This window comes from Musca domestica, unplaced genomic scaffold, assembly GCF_030504385.1.
Source record: "Musca domestica strain aabys unplaced genomic scaffold, Musca_domestica.polishedcontigs.V.1.1 20, whole genome shotgun sequence".
Classification (NCBI taxonomy): Eukaryota; Metazoa; Arthropoda; class Insecta; order Diptera; family Muscidae; genus Musca; species Musca domestica.
Genome location: NW_026712250.1, coordinates 13,453,127 through 13,475,374, shown reverse-complemented (window position 1 = coordinate 13,475,374; position 22,248 = coordinate 13,453,127). Strand labels below are relative to the sequence as shown.

The 22,248-nt window shown below is 28.2% G+C and overlaps 1 protein-coding gene across 1 annotated transcript; it reads right to left on the bottom strand.

Annotated features, from left to right (window-relative positions):
* Positions 1-16,077: 16,077 nt before the first annotated feature.
* LOC109613365 (uncharacterized) lies at positions 16,078-19,870 on the bottom strand. The gene is made up of 3 exons (XM_059122493.1): positions 19,427-19,870; positions 16,526-16,937; positions 16,078-16,292 (listed from the first exon to the last, which is right to left on the bottom strand). The coding sequence occupies exons 1-3, from the start codon at positions 19,617-19,619 to the stop codon at positions 16,256-16,258; spliced, it is 642 nt and encodes a 213-aa protein (XP_058978476.1). The 5' UTR covers positions 19,620-19,870; the 3' UTR covers positions 16,078-16,255.
* Positions 19,871-22,248: the final 2,378 nt, after the last annotated feature.

Genomic DNA, 22,248 nt, shown 5'->3' with positions numbered 1-22,248 from the left:
TGTTAAATGAATGTTAAAAAATGTTCCCAAAATTAGTTCACATAACCGAGTAACCGGTTCAAAAAAACCGCAAACCCGGTTCCGTAGAATTAAAATTTATTGTGTATAAGAAGCATAAGCACTAAGTTTCAAAAACAGGTTTCCTATACACCAAAACCCGTTTGACAACCTGAAAACCGGTTCGTCATTGGCAAATAACCGGTTCTGAAACACCTAAATACGAGATTAAAAAAAATTAAAAAAAAATATTTTTTTATATAAAATACCGCTAGGCGTTATATAATGAGAAAATAATTTTAATTTAGCTTCATAGAATCCTAAAACCGGTTCATATTTTCAAGAAAATCGGTTTCAAAATTGATCGCAAATATGTTTAGTTGAATTTTTATTGACAAGAGATATATTTTTTTAAATGAATGTTAAATTATTTTCACAAAAGTGGTTCACATAACCGAGTAACCGGTTCAAAAAAAACCGCAAAACCGGTTCCATGAAATATAAAATTTTTGCGTATAGTAAACATAAACGCGTAGTTTCAAAAATAGTTAACAAATACACCAAAACCCGTTTGACAACCTGAAAACCGGTTCCTCATTGGCAAATAACTGGTTCTGGAAAACCTAAATACGAGATTATAAAAAGTTTAAAAAAATAGTTTATTATACGAAATGTCACTAGGTGTTATATCATGAGAAAATAATTTTAATTTAGCTCCATAGAATCCCAAAACCGGTTCATATTTTCAAAAATAAATCGGTTTCAAAATCCATTGCAAAAATGGTTAGTTGAATTTTTATTGACAAGATATTTATACTTTTTAAAAATAATATTAAAAAGTTCCAGATCCCGTTCACATAACCGTGTAACCGGTTCAAAAAAAAAAACGCAAAACCGGTTCCATGAAATATAAAATTTTGCGTATAGTAAACATAAACGCGTAGTTTCAAAAACAGTTCCCAAATACACCAAAACACGGTTGACAACCTGAAAACCGGTTTGTCATTGGCAACTAACCGGTTCTAGAAAAACCTATACGTGAGATTATAAAAAATATAAAATAAATATTTTATTACACGAAATGTCACTAGGCATTATATCAAGAAAATAATTTTGATTTAGCTCCATAGAATCCTAAAACCGGTTCATATTTTCAAAAATCAGTTTCAAAATCCATTGCAAACCTGTTTACTTGAATTTTTATTGACAGCATATATATAATTGTTAAAAAATAATATTAAAAAGTTCCAGAATACGTTCACATAACCGAGTAACCGGTTCAAAAAACCGCAAAACCGGTTCCGTAGAATTTAAATTAAAATAAAAATTTAAATAACTTTCGTTAGTATAAATATCTAACACTTAGCTTCAAAAACAGTTCCCAAATACACAAAAACCCCGTTTGACAACCTGAAAACCGGTTCGTCATTGGCAAATAACCGGTTTTGGAAAACCTAAATACGAGTTTATAATTTTTTTATAAATTATTTTATTATATAAAATGTCATTTTATATCATGAGAAAATAATTTTAATCTAGCTTCATAGAATCCTAAAACCGGTTCATATTTTCAAAAAGTCGGTTTCAAAATCCCTTGCAAAAATGTTTACTTGAATTTTTATTGACAGGAGATACATTGTTTTAAATGAATGTTAAAACGTTCACAAAATTAGTTCACATAACCGAGTAACCGGTTCAACAATTTGCAAAACCGGTTCCGTAGAATTAAGATTTAAATAAAAAATTCTTTAGTATAAATTTCTGACACCTAGTTTTAAAAATAGTTACCGAATACACCAAAACCCGTTTGACAACCTGAAAACCGGTTCGCAGGGTGTCGAACGGTTTTTGGAAAAATTATAAATGTTAATGGGATTTATCAATTTTTTCTAAAAAACGAATGTTAAAAAAAAATTCACAAAATTAGTTCACATAATCGGGTAACCGGTTCAAAAAAACCGCAAAACCGGTTCCGTAGAATTTAAATTTAAATGAAAATTTAAATAAATTTCGTTAGCATAAATATCTGACAGTTAGCTTCAAAAACAGTTCCCAAATACACCAAAACCCGTTTGACAACCTGAAACCCGGTTCGCAAGAAGTCGAACGGGTTTTGGAAAAATATTAAATGTCAATGAATTTTATCAATTTTTTCCAAAAAATTAAAAAAAAAACTTCAGCATTTCCCAAAAATTTGACTATTAATGCTACCTTTCTCTCTTTTTATGTTTAAGAGAGTGTTCTCTTTTATATCCATTTTTTTTCAGATTGTTGTTTTCAATTTAACGGTAATCACCATTCCCCAAATATAACATAAATTAAGAGAGACAAATCCCCTTCCAGAAAATCAAAACAAAAACCAAGAAAAAGAGAGTGAGAGAGAATAAAATGGTTTCATTCAAATGCCGAGTTGAGGATAACGGATAGCTTACCTTTAAAAAAGAGCTGCAAATGTCGTAGAAGAAATGCAAATAGCAGTGGGTCGTGGAAGTTAATTAGGTGAGTATGAGATAAAATATGAGAGAGTACGTGGTTGTAATCAAACGCAGATAAATACACGAGAAACTAGAAATTTTCTCCTCGAAGTATGCAACGGTAAATTGTTGTGAGTAAAGGTGAGTACAAATACAAGCATGGGTGTGTGTGTGAGTGTGAGTGTTGCCACTATGCAGACAATTATGTGTATTTATTTTAGAGTAGAAGGATGTATCCTGTATTTTGCACAAAAACAATTGTTATTGTTATTGTTGTATTTTTCTCGACTTTATAAAAATCGTCAGATTACTATGATGCCACTGAGAAGAAGAGGAGGAATGTTAATTTCTTTCTTGTTTTTCTTCTTCGAGTTTTGTTTTGCTATTTCTGAGTGAGGTTACATAATTTGCGTTTTAAAAATTAATTGAAGTTAGAACTCTTTTTCCAATCGATTCAAAAATTTTCATTCAACAATTTCTTGAGCACTTCTGAAGAAAACCAATTTCGGAGAAAATTTCAAAACTCAATTTTTTTCTTTTGATTTTTACAACTTCTAGGTAGGAAGGAAGACCTTTGGGGGGAATCTTTTTTTTTGAATAAAAAAAAAAATTATTTCCACTTTTTTCGAATTATTTTTTGTGATGTTTTTTTTTTTTGTTTATTTTGGAATTTCGTTTGTTGTTGTTTTGTGATATTTTGAATAGTTTGTTTGTTTTGTCGTGCCACTTATTTTTTCTATGATGTGTTCTACACTGAAAATGTACCGAAACTGACAACCGATTATGACACTGGCATATTGCTGGTGCAAAAATATTTCCCAGAAGCAGCAGCAACAGCAGCAAAACAGTTGGAACTGTCAGCCATTGCAAATACATACAGACAGACAGACAGACATCTGTATAACAAAAACAACAAGGTTGGTTCTCTTCTTGCATGGACATTCTCCGATGGTTGAATTGCGAATATATCCGAACATTTGTACGCCCCCCCATTTTGGAAAGCCTAATGGCACAACAGTTCATGATGACTTAGGGTTGTTTACAATTACAACAACAATAACATGTGAACTTGTTAAGCCATGATACCGGGAGTTGAGTGCCAGCTGTAATACAGTGGGTTGGAGAAGATAGTTCAACACGGACATTTTTAAAAGAAGAACTGGTCGTTTTTGACAATTGAAAAAATTAAACTTTTTTTAGAATTTTAGAGGAGAAAATATTTTTTTCCAAAATGTTCAACATGGACCACTTTTGGGGAAAACCTACTAATTTTTTTTTAAAAATAATAAAAAAGTAAAAAGAAATATTGAATTCTAAAGAATTTTTTTTTATGAAAATTAAATATTTTTTTTTTCATAAAATTCGACCAAACATAATTTTTAAAAAATTGACCAAAAAATTATTTTTTGATTATTATTTTAAATATTTTTAAATATTTAAATATTTTTTCATAAAATTCAAACAAACATGATTTTTAAAAAAATCGACCAAAAAATATTTTTTTTTAATCTACCAAAATTTTAAGAAATGTAAATATTTTTTATAAACAATTTTCTTACCAAAATTGGACCACTTATGATGTTCTTCTCAAAATTGAAACAAAAAAAAAAAAAAAAAAACAAAAAATTAAACTTTTTTTTAGATTTTTACAGGGGAAAAACCGACCAATTTTTTTTTAAAAATAAAAAAGTAATAAATAGTACAGAATTCTAAAGGAAAAAAATGTTTTTTTTTCAAAGTGAAAATTAAAAAAAAAATTTTTATAATATTCGACCAAACATGATTTTTAAAAAAATCGACCAAAAAATATTTTTTTAAATCTACCAAAATTTTAAGAAATGCAAGAAAAGAAATTTAAATATTTTTTATAAACAATTTTTTTTATCGAAATTCGACCACTTAAAAATACGACCAATAATTCTGGAAAAAAATCAAAAAATGCGACAGAAGAATTCTAATAAAAAATATATTGTTTTCCACAATAAAAATTAAATAATACTTAAACTGTTTCGATTAGAAATTTACGAAATGCAAAAAAATATAGAAACTCAAAAATATAATTTTTTTAAATATTCGACCAATGTAAGATGCGACCAAACATTCTTGGGAAAAACCAACCAAATAAATTACGAAATGCCAAAAAGCAATATAATTTTGCAAACAAAAAATACGGCCAAAATCTATTATTTTTTTATAAAATTCGGTCAAACATCGTTCTTAAAAAAAGAACCAAAAAAATTAGTTTTGGACAAAAATCTACCAAAATTTTAAGAAATGCAAAAAGAAGTTAGTAGTCTATATCAAGTATATAATCTGAGAAATAAAAACAATTATCTTTCAAAAATTTAAGCCACCAATTTAAAATACAAACAAAAATTCTTGAAAAAAATCGACCAAAATTTTTCGAAATATCTAAAAGAAATATAATTTCGGAAATTTTAATAGTTTTTTTTTTCCTCTAAAAATTTTAACAACAAAAAAACATGAACAAAAATGTTTTTTCTTAAAAAAGCGACCAAAAAAATTACGAAATCCCAAAAAATGTTATAGAAAAAAATATTTTTCCCAAATAAAAATTACTAATTCGACCAAAAATTTAATAAACACGATTCTTAAAAAACTCGACCAAATTTTTTTCTTCAAAAACTTGACGAAAAATTAACGAAATGGTAATACAATATATATAAACTCAAAACAATAAATATTTTTCCTCTCAAAATTCGACCAATGTAAAATGTGACCAAAAATTCTTGAGAAAAAATCGACCAAATTTATTACGAAATGCCAAAAAGAAATATAATTTTGCAAAATTTTAATGGACTTCTTCTCGAAATTCCATCAACAAAAAAATACGACCAAAATCTAATATTTTTTTAAAAAAATTCGACCAAACATGATTCTTAAAAAAGGACCAACAAAAACAAGTTATCAAGTATATAATCTCAGAAAAATGAACAAATTCCTTCCCAAAATTGGACCAATTTAAAATACGACCAAAAATTATTAAAAAAATCAAATCGACAAATAATTACAAAATGCTAAAAATTATATAATTTCATAAATTTTAATATGTTTTTTTCTCACGAAATTCGACCAACAAAAAAGCAACCAAAAATGTTTATCTAAGAATTATCGACCAAAAATGTACGAAATCAAAAAAAAAACAGAAAAAAAGTATTTTTTATTCCAAAATAAAAATTGAATATTTAGAAATTCGACCAAACGTGATTATTAAAAAACCAACCAAACATGATTCTTAAAAAATTCGACCAAATTTTTTTTTTGAAAAAAAAAACTTGACCGGAAATTTAGGAAAAACTAAAAAAGAATATGATCTCAGAAATTTAATTTTTTTCCTTCATAAAAATAGACCAATTAAAAATCTTCTTCTCCAAAAAAATAGACAAAAAATTAAAACAAAAACGACCAAAAAATATTTTTTTCAAAAAGAAAAATTATAATTTTTTATAAAATTTGACAAAAAACATATTTTTTTAAAAAGTTCCAACATTTTTTCTTGAAAAAAATCCAGCAGCTAAAATAGAATATGATCTCAGAAAAAAATCTAACTTCAGATATTTTTCCCACTCAAAATTCGACCAATAAAATATACGACCAAAAAAGTTTTTCTTGAAAAAATTTGACCAAAAAGGTTATCATAGTCCTCAAAATGATGATCTCCAATTCAACTCTTAAAAAAGGCCAACATTTTTTTCAATAATCGACCAAAAAATGTATATAATACCAAAAATATTATGGTTTCCTTAAATCAATACTTTCCATCCTAAAGTGAAACCAAAGATATACGTTACACAAAAATATAATCTTCGAAATTTACTTATTTATTTTCGTAAAATTGACCAAATTTTATAAAAACAAAAATGCGACCAAAAATAATTTTCTTAAAAAAAATTGACCAAAAGATTTACATAATGCTAATATAATCACAAAAATTACAATACATTTCTTCATTACATTCGTCTAAAAGAGACTTCTAAAAAAGGGCCAAAAATAGGAGCAATTTTTTTCTTTTGAAAAATCGACTAAAAATTATAGTCCCAACCATTTTCTCCTAAAACAATCGACCAGAATTGCAAAAAATTACTGTCTTTAAAATGTAAATATTTTTTTATAAAATTCGACCCTTCGTGACTCTTAAAAAAGAAGAGGAAAACGACCAATTTTAAATCGCCCAAAATTTATTTTTAATTCCAAAAATATATAATTTCCGAAATTTAAATATTTATTTTTTGTTAATATCGTTGAGAAAAATTCAAAATTAGAATATTTTTCTTTATAAAATTCGACAAAAACATGACCCTTAAAAGGAAAAAATTTCAAAGAATTTTTTCCTGTAAATATCAATTTTTTTTAAAAATGTATGAAATCCAAAAAATTTTATTTTACAAAATTCTACAGAAATTCGACTAAAAATGATCCTCAAAACTAATCACGTTGAGTCGAATTAATAAATGTTCAATTTTAATTTTGAAAAAATATCTTTTTCCTGTAGATTTTTTTGATTCCGTAATTTTTTTGGTCGATTTTTTTAAGAAAAAAAATTTTTGGTCGATTTTTTGTGTTGGTCGAAATTCGTGAAAAAACATTAAAATTTTATAATATTTAGCATTTCGTAAATATTTGTCGATTTATTTTTTTTAACAATTTTTGGTCGTATCATCATAATTTTCCCTATTTAATTTTTTAATTATTATTTTATATATTTGTTTCTGTTTTTATAGCCTTTTTCCACAAAAATTAAACTAAAAGTGTCCCTCAAAAATGGGAGCAATTTGTTCTCCAAAAAATTATAGCCTTTAAAATTAAAATAATTTTCATTATTTTTCCTATTTCATTTTTTATTTATTTTTTTTAGAATTGTTTCTGTTTTTATAGCCTTTGAAAAAAAATTCTCTCCTAAAATAATTTTATTTCATTGCTTAAATATCACCTTCCCCTGGACACCACTGTGTTTACCTTTATTTTTGCAAATCATACAGTGAAAATATATATTTACATGCGAACAATCTGCACAAAATCACCCCATTTCATCCAGAGCAACAAATAAACATCTGGGGGGGAAAAGAAGACCAACAACAAAAACAACAACATCGAACTCACTGCATTTGGCCAAACACATGGCTAAATTCACAAGAAATGGTTCTCATCTTTATTCTGATGGCTGAGGCAATTGCTCTGACCTCTTTAATAAAAAGCTCTGTCTCTCCGTCATTTATAAACAAAACAAACATTTCATTTACTCTCCCATTACAGGCCTTTCTGTCAGTGACATAATTCTCCGAGCCAAACACACCGGTCTCATTTTTAAACAAATAAAACAAATGGCCCCTTGTTTGTTGAATGAGAACATAATCACATGACTCTCTCTCTCCCTCTCGTTCACATGCATTTGGTGGAAGGGAGCATTCAATAGGGGGCCATGCGGTTTTGTTTTGTTTTCCATTTGTTTTGAGAACTGTTAGAAAGGGGTGTTTTTTTCTCAGAGCGCAAGTCATTTGAATGAGAAGTAATGTTGGGTGGTATGGGTGAATGCAGGCAGGCAGGCAGGCAGGCAAGCAAATACCTTTTGACTGCAGGCACGACAATGCTGAAAGGCAACAATGAAATGATTTTGTTTATACTCGCCTGTGTTGGTGTGAGATGTTTGTCAAGGAATAACACTGCCATTTTTCTTTGAGTGTAAAGGTGGTGTTTTTTGGGTGATAAAGGTTTAAATGCAGAGTTGCCACATTAATTTCCTATCAAAAATCACAAATCAAAAAAAAATCGCTAAAAGGAAATATTTTAAATGAAATTAAAAAAAGGATTTTGTGAAATTTTAAAATGATTTAACCCTCGAAGCACCGATTATTTTTATTTTTTCAAATTTTATTCTAAGAAGAAAAAAACTTAAAAATAAAATCCGACCAAAATAAAAGCTGCCAAAATATTACCAAAACCGACCAAACTATTCAAATAGTGGCCGGTTTATGAATTCTTTTATGAGGGGGTCTCATCTTTCTTTGTTTTTTTTTTTCTTCTTCCCGACTCCCACCCTTTAATACAAAGTTTTGGTTGTGCAACCTTTTCATGACTTGACAAGATTTTTGTGCGTGTTTTTGTAATTTCCATTCTTTGGAATTTTTGCCAGTCGTATTTTCTTTACATAAGCCTTCCGGCCTGCATTCTTTGCCAAGCTGACCTGGCTAAATTTGCGTGTTGTGCCTTTGACATAATTTATTTGGCATTTAATTCAATTTGGAAAATTTGATTAATTGTTAAGTAATTAATTGGACATCACTTGGATGTTGTTGTTGTAGCTTTTTCTACTTTTAAGAACCTCGAATAATGACACTTTGAATGAGACTTGAAGGGAGAGGGTTTTTTTTTTTTTTTTTTTTTTTTGACACAAAACTAATGGGATTTCTTAGGCGGCTTTAAGGCTATCAAAAGCCTTGAAATCGATATGTAAGTAGTTAATAAGATAAAGAAGACCAAGAGAAGGGAAAAAAAAGGTTAGGAGGAGACATGACATATCATTCACAGTAAAATGAGAAACACTATTGCATTGATACCTCTTCGAGAAAAGGCAAAAATGAGCCATAAAACGGCAAAATAGAGGGATGAGGTAAAGGAAAAAAATATTCTACATCGGATTTTGATTATGAGTCACCAAACACAATAAATCCGTAGCTCAAAGCTATATCCGAGAAATATTAGTCCCAAATTTGATATAAAATTTTTTTCAGACAAATTTTAATGTTTTCAAATTGCTTGAAATCTTCAAAAAATCTTCATTTTAGAATGTTGGTCTTAATGAAAAAAATATTCCGTACTAAATTTCACTATAAGTTACGGAACACAACAAATCTTTAGCTCATATATTAATCTGAGAACAATAAGCCCAAACTTTGGTAAAAAAAATATTTTGAGTCTTGTTTTAATGTTTTCAAAATTGGTCGAAATCTACCAAAAATCGTCATTTTAGAAGGTTGGTGTTAATGAAAAAAATATTCTACATCGAATTTCACTATAAGTTTCCACACATGAGAAATCTGTAACTCAAACACACAACCGCGATACATAAGCATTAACTTTGGTATAAAAAATATATTTAGGGCTAATTTTAGTGTTTTCAAAATTGATCGAAATCTACCATAAATCGTCATTTTAGGAGGTTAGTGTCAATGAGAAAAATAATCAATATCAAATTTCACTATAAGTCACCGAACACAACAAATCTGTAGCTCATATATAAATCTGCGAAATAAAAGCCCAAACTTTGGTAAAAAAAAATATTTTGTGTCTTGTTTTAATGTTGTGAAAAATGGTCGAAATCAACCAAAAATCGTAATTTTAGAAGGTTAGTGTTAATGAAAAAAATAATCTATATCATATTTCACTATAAGTCGCCGAACACAACAAATCTGTAGCTTATACATAAATCTGAAAAATATAAGCCCAAAATTTGGTAAAAAAAATATTTTGAGTCATGTTGTAATGTTTTCAAAATTGATCGAAATCTACCAAAAATCGTAATTTTATAAGGTTGATGTTAATGAAAAAATATTCTACATCAAATTTCACTATAAGTCACCGAACACAACAAATTTTTAGCTTATACATAAATCTGAAAAATATAAGCCCAAACTTTGGTAAAAAAATACTTTGAGTCTTGTTTTCAAAATTGGTCGAAATCTAGCAAAAATCGTAATTTTAGAAGGTTGGTGTTAATGAAAAAAATATTCTACATCGAATTTCACTATCAATTTCGGAAGCATGAAATCTGTAGCTCAAAGATACAACCGTGAAATATAAGCCCAAACTTTGGTGGTCCAAATTTCCCACAAATCTTCATTTTAGAAGGTTGGTGTTAATGAAAAAAATATTGTGCATCGAATTTAACTATAAGTTCCCACACACGAGAAATCTGTAACTCAAACACACAACCGCGATACATAAGCATTAACTTTGGTATAAAAAATATTTTTGAGTCTAATTTTAATGTTTTCAAAATTGGTCAAAATCCACCAAAAATCGTAATTTTAAAAGGTTAGTGTTAATGAAAAAAATATTTTGTATCAAATTTCACTATCAATTTCGGAAGCATGAAATCTGTAGCTCAAAGATAAATCCATGAAATATAAGCCCTAACTTCGGTCTCTCAAATATTTTTGCGTCTAATTTGAATGTTTTCAAAATTGGTCGAAATTTCCCAAAAATCTTCATTTTAGAAGGTTAGTGTCAATGAGAAAAATAATCTATATCAGATTTCACTATAAGTCACCGAACACAACAAATCTGTAGCTCATATGTAAATCTGAGAAATATAAGCCCAAACTTTGGTATCAAAAATATTTTTAGGACTAATTTTAGTGTTTTCAAAATTGGTCAAAATCTACCAAAAATCATAGTTTTAGAAGGTTACTGTCGATGAAAAAAATAATCTATATCAAATTTTACTATAAGTCACCGAATACATGAAATTTGTAAGTATGATAATTAACTCAAGAATATCGTTTACATTGTGCATACATTAAAACGAGATGATTAAGTGGAGTCTTTAGGGGTTAATATCAAAAAAGGGTTAAATCTCCCCTAAAATAACATTTTATGGGCAGACTGTCAAAGGAAAATATATTTTACATCGAATTTCACCAACAGTCTCTGAAGGAGAGAAATTCCTAGCTTTAAGATATCTCCATGAAATGTGAGCTTTAATTTTGTCATAAAAATATTTTTTTTTTTGGAATTAATTTTCAACATTTCAAAGTTGGCCAAAATATCCCAAAATTCCTCACCTAGAGTATTAATGTTAATGAAAATAATATTCATCCTCAAATTTTATTATGGGTCTCCAAACACGAAAAGTCCCCAAACATTATACTTTGTTAGAAAAAATCGTTTACATTGTGAATATATAAAATAATTTTTTTTTTAATGGAGTTTTTGGAATTTATGTCCCAAAAAGGCAAAAATCTTCCACAAAATGAAATTTTTGGGACAGAGTGTCAATGAAAGAAATACACTTTATCGAATTTCACTATTAGTTTCTGAAGAAAAGAAAATCCTAGCTCAAACATATCTCCATAAAAAATGAGTTTTAATTTTTTGTCATAAAAATATATTTTTGGGAGTAATTTTTAGCATTTCAAAATTGGTCAAAATTTCCCAAAATTCCTCATTTTAGAGGATTAGTGTCAATGAATACTATATTCATCCTCGAATTTTATTATAGGTCTCCAAACACAGAAAGTCTCTAAATATTATATTTAGTTAAGAAATATCGTTTACATTGTGAATATATGAATTTAAATGGAGTTTTTGGAATTTATGTCCAAATGGGGGAAAAAATCTTCCACAAAATGAAGTTTTTGGGACAGAGTGTCAATGAACAAAATATTTTTCATCGAATAACAATATTAGTTTCTGAAGAAAAGATATTCCTAGCTCAAAGATATCTCCATAAAAATGGGCTTTAATGTTGACATAAAAAGATATTTTTGGGATTAATTTTGAACATTTCATTATTGGTCGAATTCTCCCAAAATTCCTCATTTTAGAGGATTGGTGTCAATGAAAATTATATTCATCCTCGAATTTGATTATAGGTCTCCAAACACAAAAAGTCTCCAAATATTATACGTAGTTAAAAAATATCGTTTACATTGTGAATATATAAAATACAATTTTTTAAATGGAGTTTTTGGGATTTATGTCCAAAAAAGGCAAAAATCTTCCACAAAATGACATTTTTGAGACAAAGTGCCAATGAAAGAAATATTCTTTATCGAATTTCACTAAAAGTCTCTGAAAAAGAGAAATTCCTAGCTTTAAGATATCTCCATAAAATGTGAGCTTTAATTTTTTTCATAAAAAATATTTTTGGGAGTAATTTTAAGCATTTCAAAATGTTTGAAATCTCCCAAAATTCATCATTTTAGAGGATTTATGTCAATGAAAATAATATTCATTCTCGAATTTTATTATAGGTCTCCAAACATAAAAAGTCTCCAAATATTATACATTGTTAGAAAATATCGTTTATATTGTGGAGACATCAAAATGAGATAATAAAATGCCTTTTTGGGTTTTATATCCCCGATGGGTCAAAATCTCCAACAAAACAAGATTTTATGGGCAGACTGTCAATGGAGAAAATATTCGTTATAAAATTTCACTATGGTTCGTCAAAGATACGAAGTCTTTAAATATAATATTTACACTGAATATATATTATTTATATTGTGGATACATCAAAACGAAATTCCCATGAATGAGTTTTTGGTGTTACTTCCACAATGGGTCAAAATCTCCCACAAAACAAGATTTTATGGGCAGACTGTCAATGGAAGATATATTTTGTATCAAATTTTAGCATAAGTCTCCAAACAAAATAAATTCCGAGTCCCAAGGCATCTCCGTAAAAACAACCATTAATTTTGGACATAAAAATATATCATTGTTTTTTTTTTGAGATTTTTCAAAATTGGCCAAAATCTCTCAAAATTTTTCATTTTAGGTACTTGGTGTCAATGGAAAGGACACTCCTTATAAAATTTTACTATGGGTTGTCAAAGACAAGAAGTCCCCAAATATAATATTTACTTAGAAAATATCGTTTACATTGTTGATATGTCAGAATAAAATAATAAAATGGCTTTTTGCGATTAATATCAACAAAGGGTCAAATTCTCCCACAAAACAAGATTTTATGGGCAGACTGTCAATGGGACATATATTCTGCATCAAATTTTAGCATAAGTCTCCAAACAAAATAAATTCCTAGTCCAAAGTAATCTCCGTAAAAAATAACAATTAATTTTGGACATAAAAAGATATCTATGTTTTTTCGGTAATTTTCAAAATTGGCCAAAATCTCTTAAAAATTTTCAGTTTAGGTACTTGGTGTCAATGGAAAAAATATTTTATTTTATTCTATCATGGGTCTTCAAGCACAAAACATATGTAGGTGTGGTATATAACTAGAAAATATCAGACACATTTGAGGTATTAAAAATAGAATTTTAAAAGTGCGTTTTTGGTGGTCTATTTCCCAAAAAATGTTAAAATCTTGCACAAAGCCACATTTTGGGAAGATTCTACATAGAGATTAAATATTCCTTATAAAATTTCAATACAGGTCTCCGAACAAGAGAAATCGGTAAATCGAACATATATCAATGAACACATATATTTTATTAAGAAAATATTTTTGTAAAATTTATAGAGGTCTTAAAATCAGCCAAAATTTTGCTGAAAACCAAATTTTATGGGGTCGACTCCAATGGAAAAAACAATCCTTATCAAATTCCATTATGGGTCTCCGAATACAAGAAATCTGTAGATGCCATATATAACCAGATAATATCATATTAAGTAAGGTAATGGAAACTTACATTTTAAAAAGTTTTTTTTTTTTGGAGTTATATTCAAAAAGGCTGAAAATCTCCCAAAAAGCCACATTTTAGAAAAATTCTATAAATGCATAAAGTATTTCTTATAAAATTTCACTATAGGTCTCCGAACAAGAGGTATACGCAACTTGAACAAATATCAATAAAATGTCCACTTAAATTTTACAAATAAAATATTTTTGTAAAATTGATAGAGGTCTTAAAATCAACCAAAATTAGCTGAAAACGAAATTTTATAGGGTTTACTCCAATAGATGATATATTCCTTATCAAATTCTACAATGGGTCTCCAAACACAAGAAACCTGTAAATGCTATATAAAACTAGATAATATCATATTAAGAAGGGCAATAAAAACTTACATTTAAAAAAGAGCTTTGTTTTGGAGTAATATTCAAAAAGGCTTAAAATCTCCCATAAAATCTCATTTTAGAGGGATAAAATATTCCTTATAAAATTTGACTATAGGTCTCCGAACAAGAGGTATCCGTAACTCGAACATATATCAATAAAATTACCACACGAATTTTATCAAAAAGAAGAAATTTTTGTAAAACTTGCAGAGGTTTTAAAATAAGCGGAAATCGAGCTGAAAATGTAATTTTAGAGAATTAGTGCCAATGGGAAAAACATTTCTTATCAAATTCCACTGTGGATCACTGAACACAAGAAATCGGTAAATGCAGTATCTAACTAAAAAATTTCAGATTAAATACGCTTATGAAAATTAACATTTTAAAAGTGCGTTTTTTGTGCATTAATGTCCAAAACGACTTAAAAAGTCCAAGGAAATCACATTTTATGTGGATTTTATAAAAGGATAAAATAATCCTTATAAAATTTCACTGAAGGTCTCCGAACAAGAAAAATCCGTAACTCGAACATATATCAATAAAAATGCCACACGAATTTTAGTAAAAAGAAGATATTTTTGTAAAATTTACAGAGGTTTTAAAATAAGCGGAAATCGAACTGAATATGTAATTTTAGAGAGTTAGTGTCAATGGAAAAAACAATTCTTATCAAATTCCACTATGGGTCTCCGAACACAAGAAATCTGTAGGTGCAATATATAACGAAAAATTGTCAGATTAAATACGCTTATGAAAACTAATATTTTAAAAGCGCCAATTTCGGGAGTAATATCCAAAATGGCTTGAAATGTCCAACAAAATGGCATTTTAGGGGGATTCTGTAAAAGGATAAAATAATCCTTACTAAATTTCACTATAGGTCTCCGAACAGAAGATATCCGTAATCTGAACATATATCAATAAAATTGTCAGTTAAATTTTAGAAAAGAATATTTTTATAAAATTTATAAAGGTCTTAAAATCACCCAAATTCTTGCTGAAAACGAAATGTTATGATGTTGACTCCAATGAAAGAAATATTCCTTATCAAAATCCATTATGGGTCATCGAACACAAGAAATCGGTAAATGCAGTATCTAACTAAAAATTTTCAGATTAAATACGCTTATGAAAACTAATATTTTAAAAGTGCGATTTTTGGGAGTAATATCCAAAACGGCATAAAATGTCCAACAAAATGGCATTTTAGGGGGATTCTGTGAAAGTATAAAATAATCCTGACTAAATTTCACTATAGGTCTCCGAACAAGCGAAAACTTTATGTCGAAAATATATCAATAAAAAAGAATCATGATTTTTAGCAATTTTTTTCGAAAATTTGGAGAGTTTTTAAAATATGGCGAAATTTAGCTGAAAACGTAATTTTGGAGGGTTGACGCCAATGGAAAAAATATTCCCTATCAAATTTCACTAGGGGTCATTGAACATAAGAAATCTATAGGGTTATTAATTATCCATAAAAATATTGGTTAAAAATTGAATTTTTGATTTTCTACCTCACTAAGGGTATTATATAATAAGGGTATTAATTAATAATAATATTTTTTAAATTATTTATTTATTTTATTCAATTATTATTAATAACTCTACATTTCGAAAAAAATAAAAATAATTGATTTTAAAAGTATTGCATACCTTAAGGCACATTTAAAATATTGCCTGGCATTTTTTCTTTTTCGAGTTTTATGGTGCGTATGATTAATTTAATTATTTTTTCTATTAATATTAATCACACGCCCTAGTATTTTTGAGGGTAAATTTTAAAATATTGAACTTTTTTCAACAAAAAAATATTTTTTTATTTAAAAAATATTTAATTTTTACCAATTATCGCCCCATTGCGAAACTTAATTTTCATTTATCGCCCCCACATAATTTGCTAATATTATCGGAATTATTGTTTTTGTTCTTTTCTTGACAATTGAAAATATTTCCGTAATTCTTCTTCGGTGTTTCCAATGAGCACAAGTTCAAACAACCGCCAGATAAACAACTAAACCGACAAGCGATTAGGGACGCCCCCAAAAACCCTTTGAAATAGAAAACAAGAAAAAAACAAACAACAAAAAAATGACAAAGAAAAAATGTGCCCTAAGAGGATTTGTTTTTTAGACGTCATAAAATATTTGCTTTTTTTGTTAGATAAATATTTTGATTATGCCATAAACGCGCCGCAGACATGCAATAGCTAACCTTGAAATGTAGTTTTCTTCCCCATACATTTAACCCCCTCTTTACGCACCAACCCCCCTTCTAGACTTACCTTTCCACGCTGAGAGTACGAAAACCCATCGATGCTGATGTAACTTTTAACGTTTGCTTTAACAGCGAACCAATACCCCGGCGTCCACTTCCGCCACCACCACTACTGGGTACATCACTATTGGCCTCATAATCATCTCTGCCTTCGTAATCGTCGTTGTTCCCATTATTTGCACCCTCATCATCGGTGGGAAACTTCAGAATTGGTACCTGATATTTTATCGGTTTTTTGTTATTCTTCAAATCCGAGTCGGTGTAACAACGTCCGCGTTGTATTTCATTCACTTTGATTTTACGATGTAATTTCTTGCGATTACGCATGCCAAAGCAGAGATTTTCTATGGAACGTGGTCGTTTCTTAGACAGCGAGGGGCTGGAATCGGTGGAACTGCTTTGATCGGCTTGATCGAGGGCTGAAACGGGACGAAAAAAGGTGATTTTAATTGAATTTGTAAATTGTCGATTTTTTGCTCATGGTGTTGGCATCACTCTTTGTAAGGAAATGAACGTCATTTGGAGTAAGGTTTTTCTATGCAATGGGAAAAATTATGTCATTGATAAAATATATTGTGGCTTTAATCGAATTAAAATTTTGGCGATTTTTTCTTTAGTGACATTTGCAACACTGTTCATGAAATCAATTACCTTTAAGTATTCAGATTTCATGAATTGGAGAGTAAAAATACGATTTTGATAAAATAATAAATTGGCGATTTTTTCTTAAAGGTATTGCCAACACTATTTGTAAGGAAATCAACTTTATATTGGACTAAGGATTTTTAATGTAATGGGAAAAATTATGCCATTGATGAAATAAATTATGGTTTTAATCGACTTAAAATTTTGGCGATTTTTTTCTCTAGTGACGTTTGCAACACTGTTCATGAAATCAATAACCTTTGAGTATTCAGATTTCATGAGGGTATTTCATGGAGGGTAAAATTACGATTTTGATAAAATAATAAATTGGCGATATTTTATTTAAAATATTGTCAACACTGTTTGTAAGGAAATTAACTTCATTTGGATTAAGGATTTTTAATGTAATTGGGGAAAATAATGTACTTGGTGAAGTATATTATGTTGTTTATTGAATTACAATTTTGGCGTTTTTTCTTTAGAGACGTTAGCAACACTGTTCGTGAAATCAGTCATATTTTGAGTTAAGAAATTTCATGAAATTTAGCAAAAGATTGCGTTTTTAATAAAATAATAAATTGGCGATTTTTTCTTAAAGGTGTTGGCAACACTCTATGTAGAAAATCAACATATAAATCAGTAAGAGATTCAATTCAATGTGAAAATAATACTAAGGAAGACATATATTTCGGTTTTAATTGAAAATAGAAACTGGCGTTTTTTCCAAAAAGTAATGGCAACACTGTTTTTCGCAAGAAAATATTTTAGAGTAAATATTTTCAATACAATAGGAGAAATAATGTCATTGGTGAAATATATTATGATTTTAATCAAATTAAAATTGTGGCGATTTTTTCCCTAGTGACGTTAGCAACACTGATCATGAAATCAATAATATTTTGGTTACGAGATCTCATGAAATTTAGCGAAAGAATGCGTTTTTAATAAAAAAAAAATTGACGATTTTTTCTAAAAGTGTTAGCAACACTGTTTTGCCATGGAAGATATAAAATTTTAAATGAAAAAAACAAACTCGATTTTTCTATTAAATTTAGCGTTTTTTCTGAATGATGTGTTAGCATCACTGAAATCAATGTTTTTCGGGGTTATTGCATAGGTTGTGTTTTTTAAAGTCAATTAGCGAAAAAAAAATTAATTTTTTGTGAAATTTTCCAAATACGCGATTTTTTTGTTAAAAATTATAGCAGCACTGTTCTGCTCTACTTTTGCTATGGAAATGGAAAATAAGGAGATTTTTAATCATTCCAAGGTAAAAATTCAGTTTTTAGAAAATTTGACAAATTAGCGATTTTATTGTTGGCAACACTGTTTCAATTTTTTTGGAAAAACAGATTTTACTAAACATACTTTTGTTATAAAAATTAAAGAGAGTTAGTTTTCCATTGAAAGAAAAATATAATAATTAATTATAGTTGACATAACGAATTGGCGATTTTTTCTTGAGCTGTTGGCAACTCTCTGAAACATGAAATTTTAATTATTTTTATTTCTTTAAGTTATTGATTGGTATAACACATAATCTGAAGGTATTAAATAATTTAGCGATTTTTTTCGCCTCAAGTGTTGGCAACACTGTTTTTGTGAAATCAATACAATTTTAGGTAAATCAATTACACGATATGACCTTTCGTTGTGAGCATTTATGTAAAAGATCTCAATAAAGGGCATATTGAATTGGGTATATTTTGGCGTTTTTTTCATGCCTGGAGGGTGGGCTGCACTGTTTATAAAAACGATCCTCATTTTTGAGTTATATATTGAAAGAAAAATGTAATTTTTCATTATTTCTGTGATTTAGCGATTTTTTATTTTAAGCGTTGACAACAAAAATTTTGGCTAAATAAATTCCAAAACATCAACTTGTATTATGAAAATACAATATGAGTATTAAAAAAAGAAAAGCGTTAAATTTGGCGTTTTTTCTCCAAGAAGTGTTAACCACACTGTTCACATAATTATTAACCTTTTGAGTAGCATGTCCCAAAGATGTCTTCTTTTGTTATGAAACCTAACTTTATCTATTCAAATTCTTATTTTCGCATTGCTCAGAGAGAAAGAGAAGAGAGAATCCCATCTCATTTGAAAAAAAATCTTTTAAAACTCCTAATTTCCCCTTTTCGATAGGGAGTTTAAGCAATATGCCAAAAATATCCGTGACTCTCTTTCATAAATCTATTTCTCCAATGATGATGATAATGAAAGAGAGCCAATTATCCAGTTTCTTCTTCTACTTCATACTTACACATTTCACTAACGGAACTCAGGTCGGGTGTTGATGCCATCGAAGCCATCGACGATGATTCGTATGACATGGCCATGGGAGAGGCTGAACGTTCTTTGTGTTTGTGACGATTCGGTGAGAGCTTGGACGATGATGCCTTGTAATAGAAATCCTCATCGTTTACCGTTAAGTAATGCATGTTTTGGGCACTCATCGTGGAAATGAACACAGCAGTAATTGGATTCAGAGAGAGAGATGAGAGTTTTTTTAGACACGTTAAGTTTTGTTGTTTTTTCTTTATTATTTTTTTGTTTTGATTGTTACACTGAATTCAAATGTAGTTTGATTTCAATTTTTTTTATTTTTTCTAGCACTTGGGTGACTTTTTTGGAATAAGTTTTCACTTTTATTGTTTTTCACACCATTATTTTCACTTAGTTTTTTTTTCGATGGTGCTTGCTTTTTCCTATATTTTTCTTATATTTCTTGAGAGACAGTTACTAAATTATAATATATTTATATTTTTTTAAAAAAAATTACGAAAAAGATAATTATTTTCAAAATAAAAAATTTAATATATTTAAAATATTTCACAAAATCTAAAATAACCGATTTTTTTCAAATTTTCATAAATTAACAAAAATATACAAAATGTTGTAAAAAAAAATATAAAAAAAATCCGAAATATTCAATGCATATATTTCGCATTTTTTATATTTAAATATAGATATTAAAAATATTAGTAAAAAAAGTAAATAAAAAATAAATTTATGCAATAAAAAATAATTTTGTATTTAAATTAATCGAAAATAAGACTAAAATAGGATTTTTCTGTGTACTTTAAAAGGGTTTCCGAAATTGGTCGAAATCTCCCAAAAATCTTCATTTTAGCGATTCGGTGTCAATGAGAAAAATATTCTGTATTAAATTTCACTATGAGTCACCGAAGACACAATATCTGTAAAAATTATATAAATCTAGAAAATATCGGATATAAAATGGAAATCTCAAAAGGGGTGTTTAAAAAATTATTATTTTTTTGAGGTTATTTCAAGAAAGAATAAAAATCTGCCTCAACGTCTCATTTTAGAGCTGGACTATCAAAGAAGGAAATATTCTACATCGAATTTCATTACAAGTCTCCGAACAACAGAAATCTGTAACTCTAATATATACTTCGAAAATGTCGGTAGCAATGAGGGTGTATCGAAAAGAAGTTGCAAAATGTATTTTTTAGAGTTAGGATGCATAATAAGTTAAAATCACCCACAAAATCTCATTTTAGAGACGGGTCATAAAGGAAACAAATGTTCTACATTGAATTTCACTATAAGTCTCAGAATAAAAGAAATCTGTAGAGATTATATATATCGGGATAATAATGGCATAAAAATGGTCATATTAAAAAGATATTGTAAAATTATTTTTGTTTGGGTTAATATCCGAAATAGGTCAAAATCTCGTTTTAGAGACGAGTCATAAAGGAAACAAATATTCTACACCGAATTTCACTATGGGTCTCAAAACAACAGAAATCTGTAGATGTGATATATATCAGGAAAATAACGGTATAAAATGGTTATATTAAAAAGAAATTGTAAAATTACTTTTGTTAAGGTTGGTATTCAAAATAGGTTAAAATCTCCCACAAAATCTCGTTTTCGACGCGAGTTATAAAGGAAGCAAATATTCTGCACCAAATTTCATTATAAGTCTCTGAACAACAGAAATCTGTAACTCTAACATATACCTCCAAAATGTCGGTAACAATGACGGTGTACCGAAAAGGAGTTGCAAAATGTATTTTTTAGAGATAGGATTCATAATGGGTTTAAATCACCCACAAAATCTCGTTTTAGAGACGGGTCATAAAGGAGATAAATATTCTACATTAAATTTTACTATAGGTCTCAGAATAAGGTAAATCTGTATACAGTACATATATCAGGAAAATAAAGGTATAAAAATAGTTATATTAGAAAGAAATTGTAAAATTACTTTTGTTAAGGTTGGTATTCAAAATAGGTTCGAATCTCCCACAAAATTTCATTGTAAAGACGAGTTATAAAGGAAACAAATATTCTAGACCGAATTTCATTATAAGTCTCTGAACAATAGAAATCTGTAACTCCAATATATATACTAAAAATATCAATGAGGTTGTATTGGAAAGAAGCTGCGAAATGACATTATTTATTGTTTAGACAAATAATGAGTTTAAATCACCCACAAAATCTCATTTTAGAGACAGCTCATAAAGGTGATAAATATTCTACATTAAATTTCACTATAGGTCTTAGAATAAAGAAAATCTGTATATTATATATATATCAGGAAAATAACGGTATAAAAATGGTTACATTAGAAAGAAATTGTAAAATTATTTTTGTTTGGGTTAATATCCGAAATAGGTTAAAATCTGTCATAAAACCTCGTTTTAGAGACAGTTCATAAAAGAAACAAATATTCTACACCGAATTTCACTATAAGTCTCTGAACAATAAAAATCTGTAACTCTAATAAATACCCTAAAATTATCGGTAACTATGAGGGTATAATGGAAAGAAGCTGCAAAATTACATTATTTATTGTTTAGACAAATAATGAGTTTAAATCACCCACAAAATCTCGTTTTAGAGGCAGGTCATAAAGGCAACAAATATTCTACATTGAATTTCACTATGGGTCTCAGAATAAAAGAAACCTGTAGATGTACTATATCTCAGGGAAATAACGGTATAAAAATGGTTATATTAAAAAGAAATTGTAAAATTATTTTTGTTGGGGTTAATATGCAAAATATGTTAAAATCTCCCACAAAATCTCATTTTAGAGACGGGTCA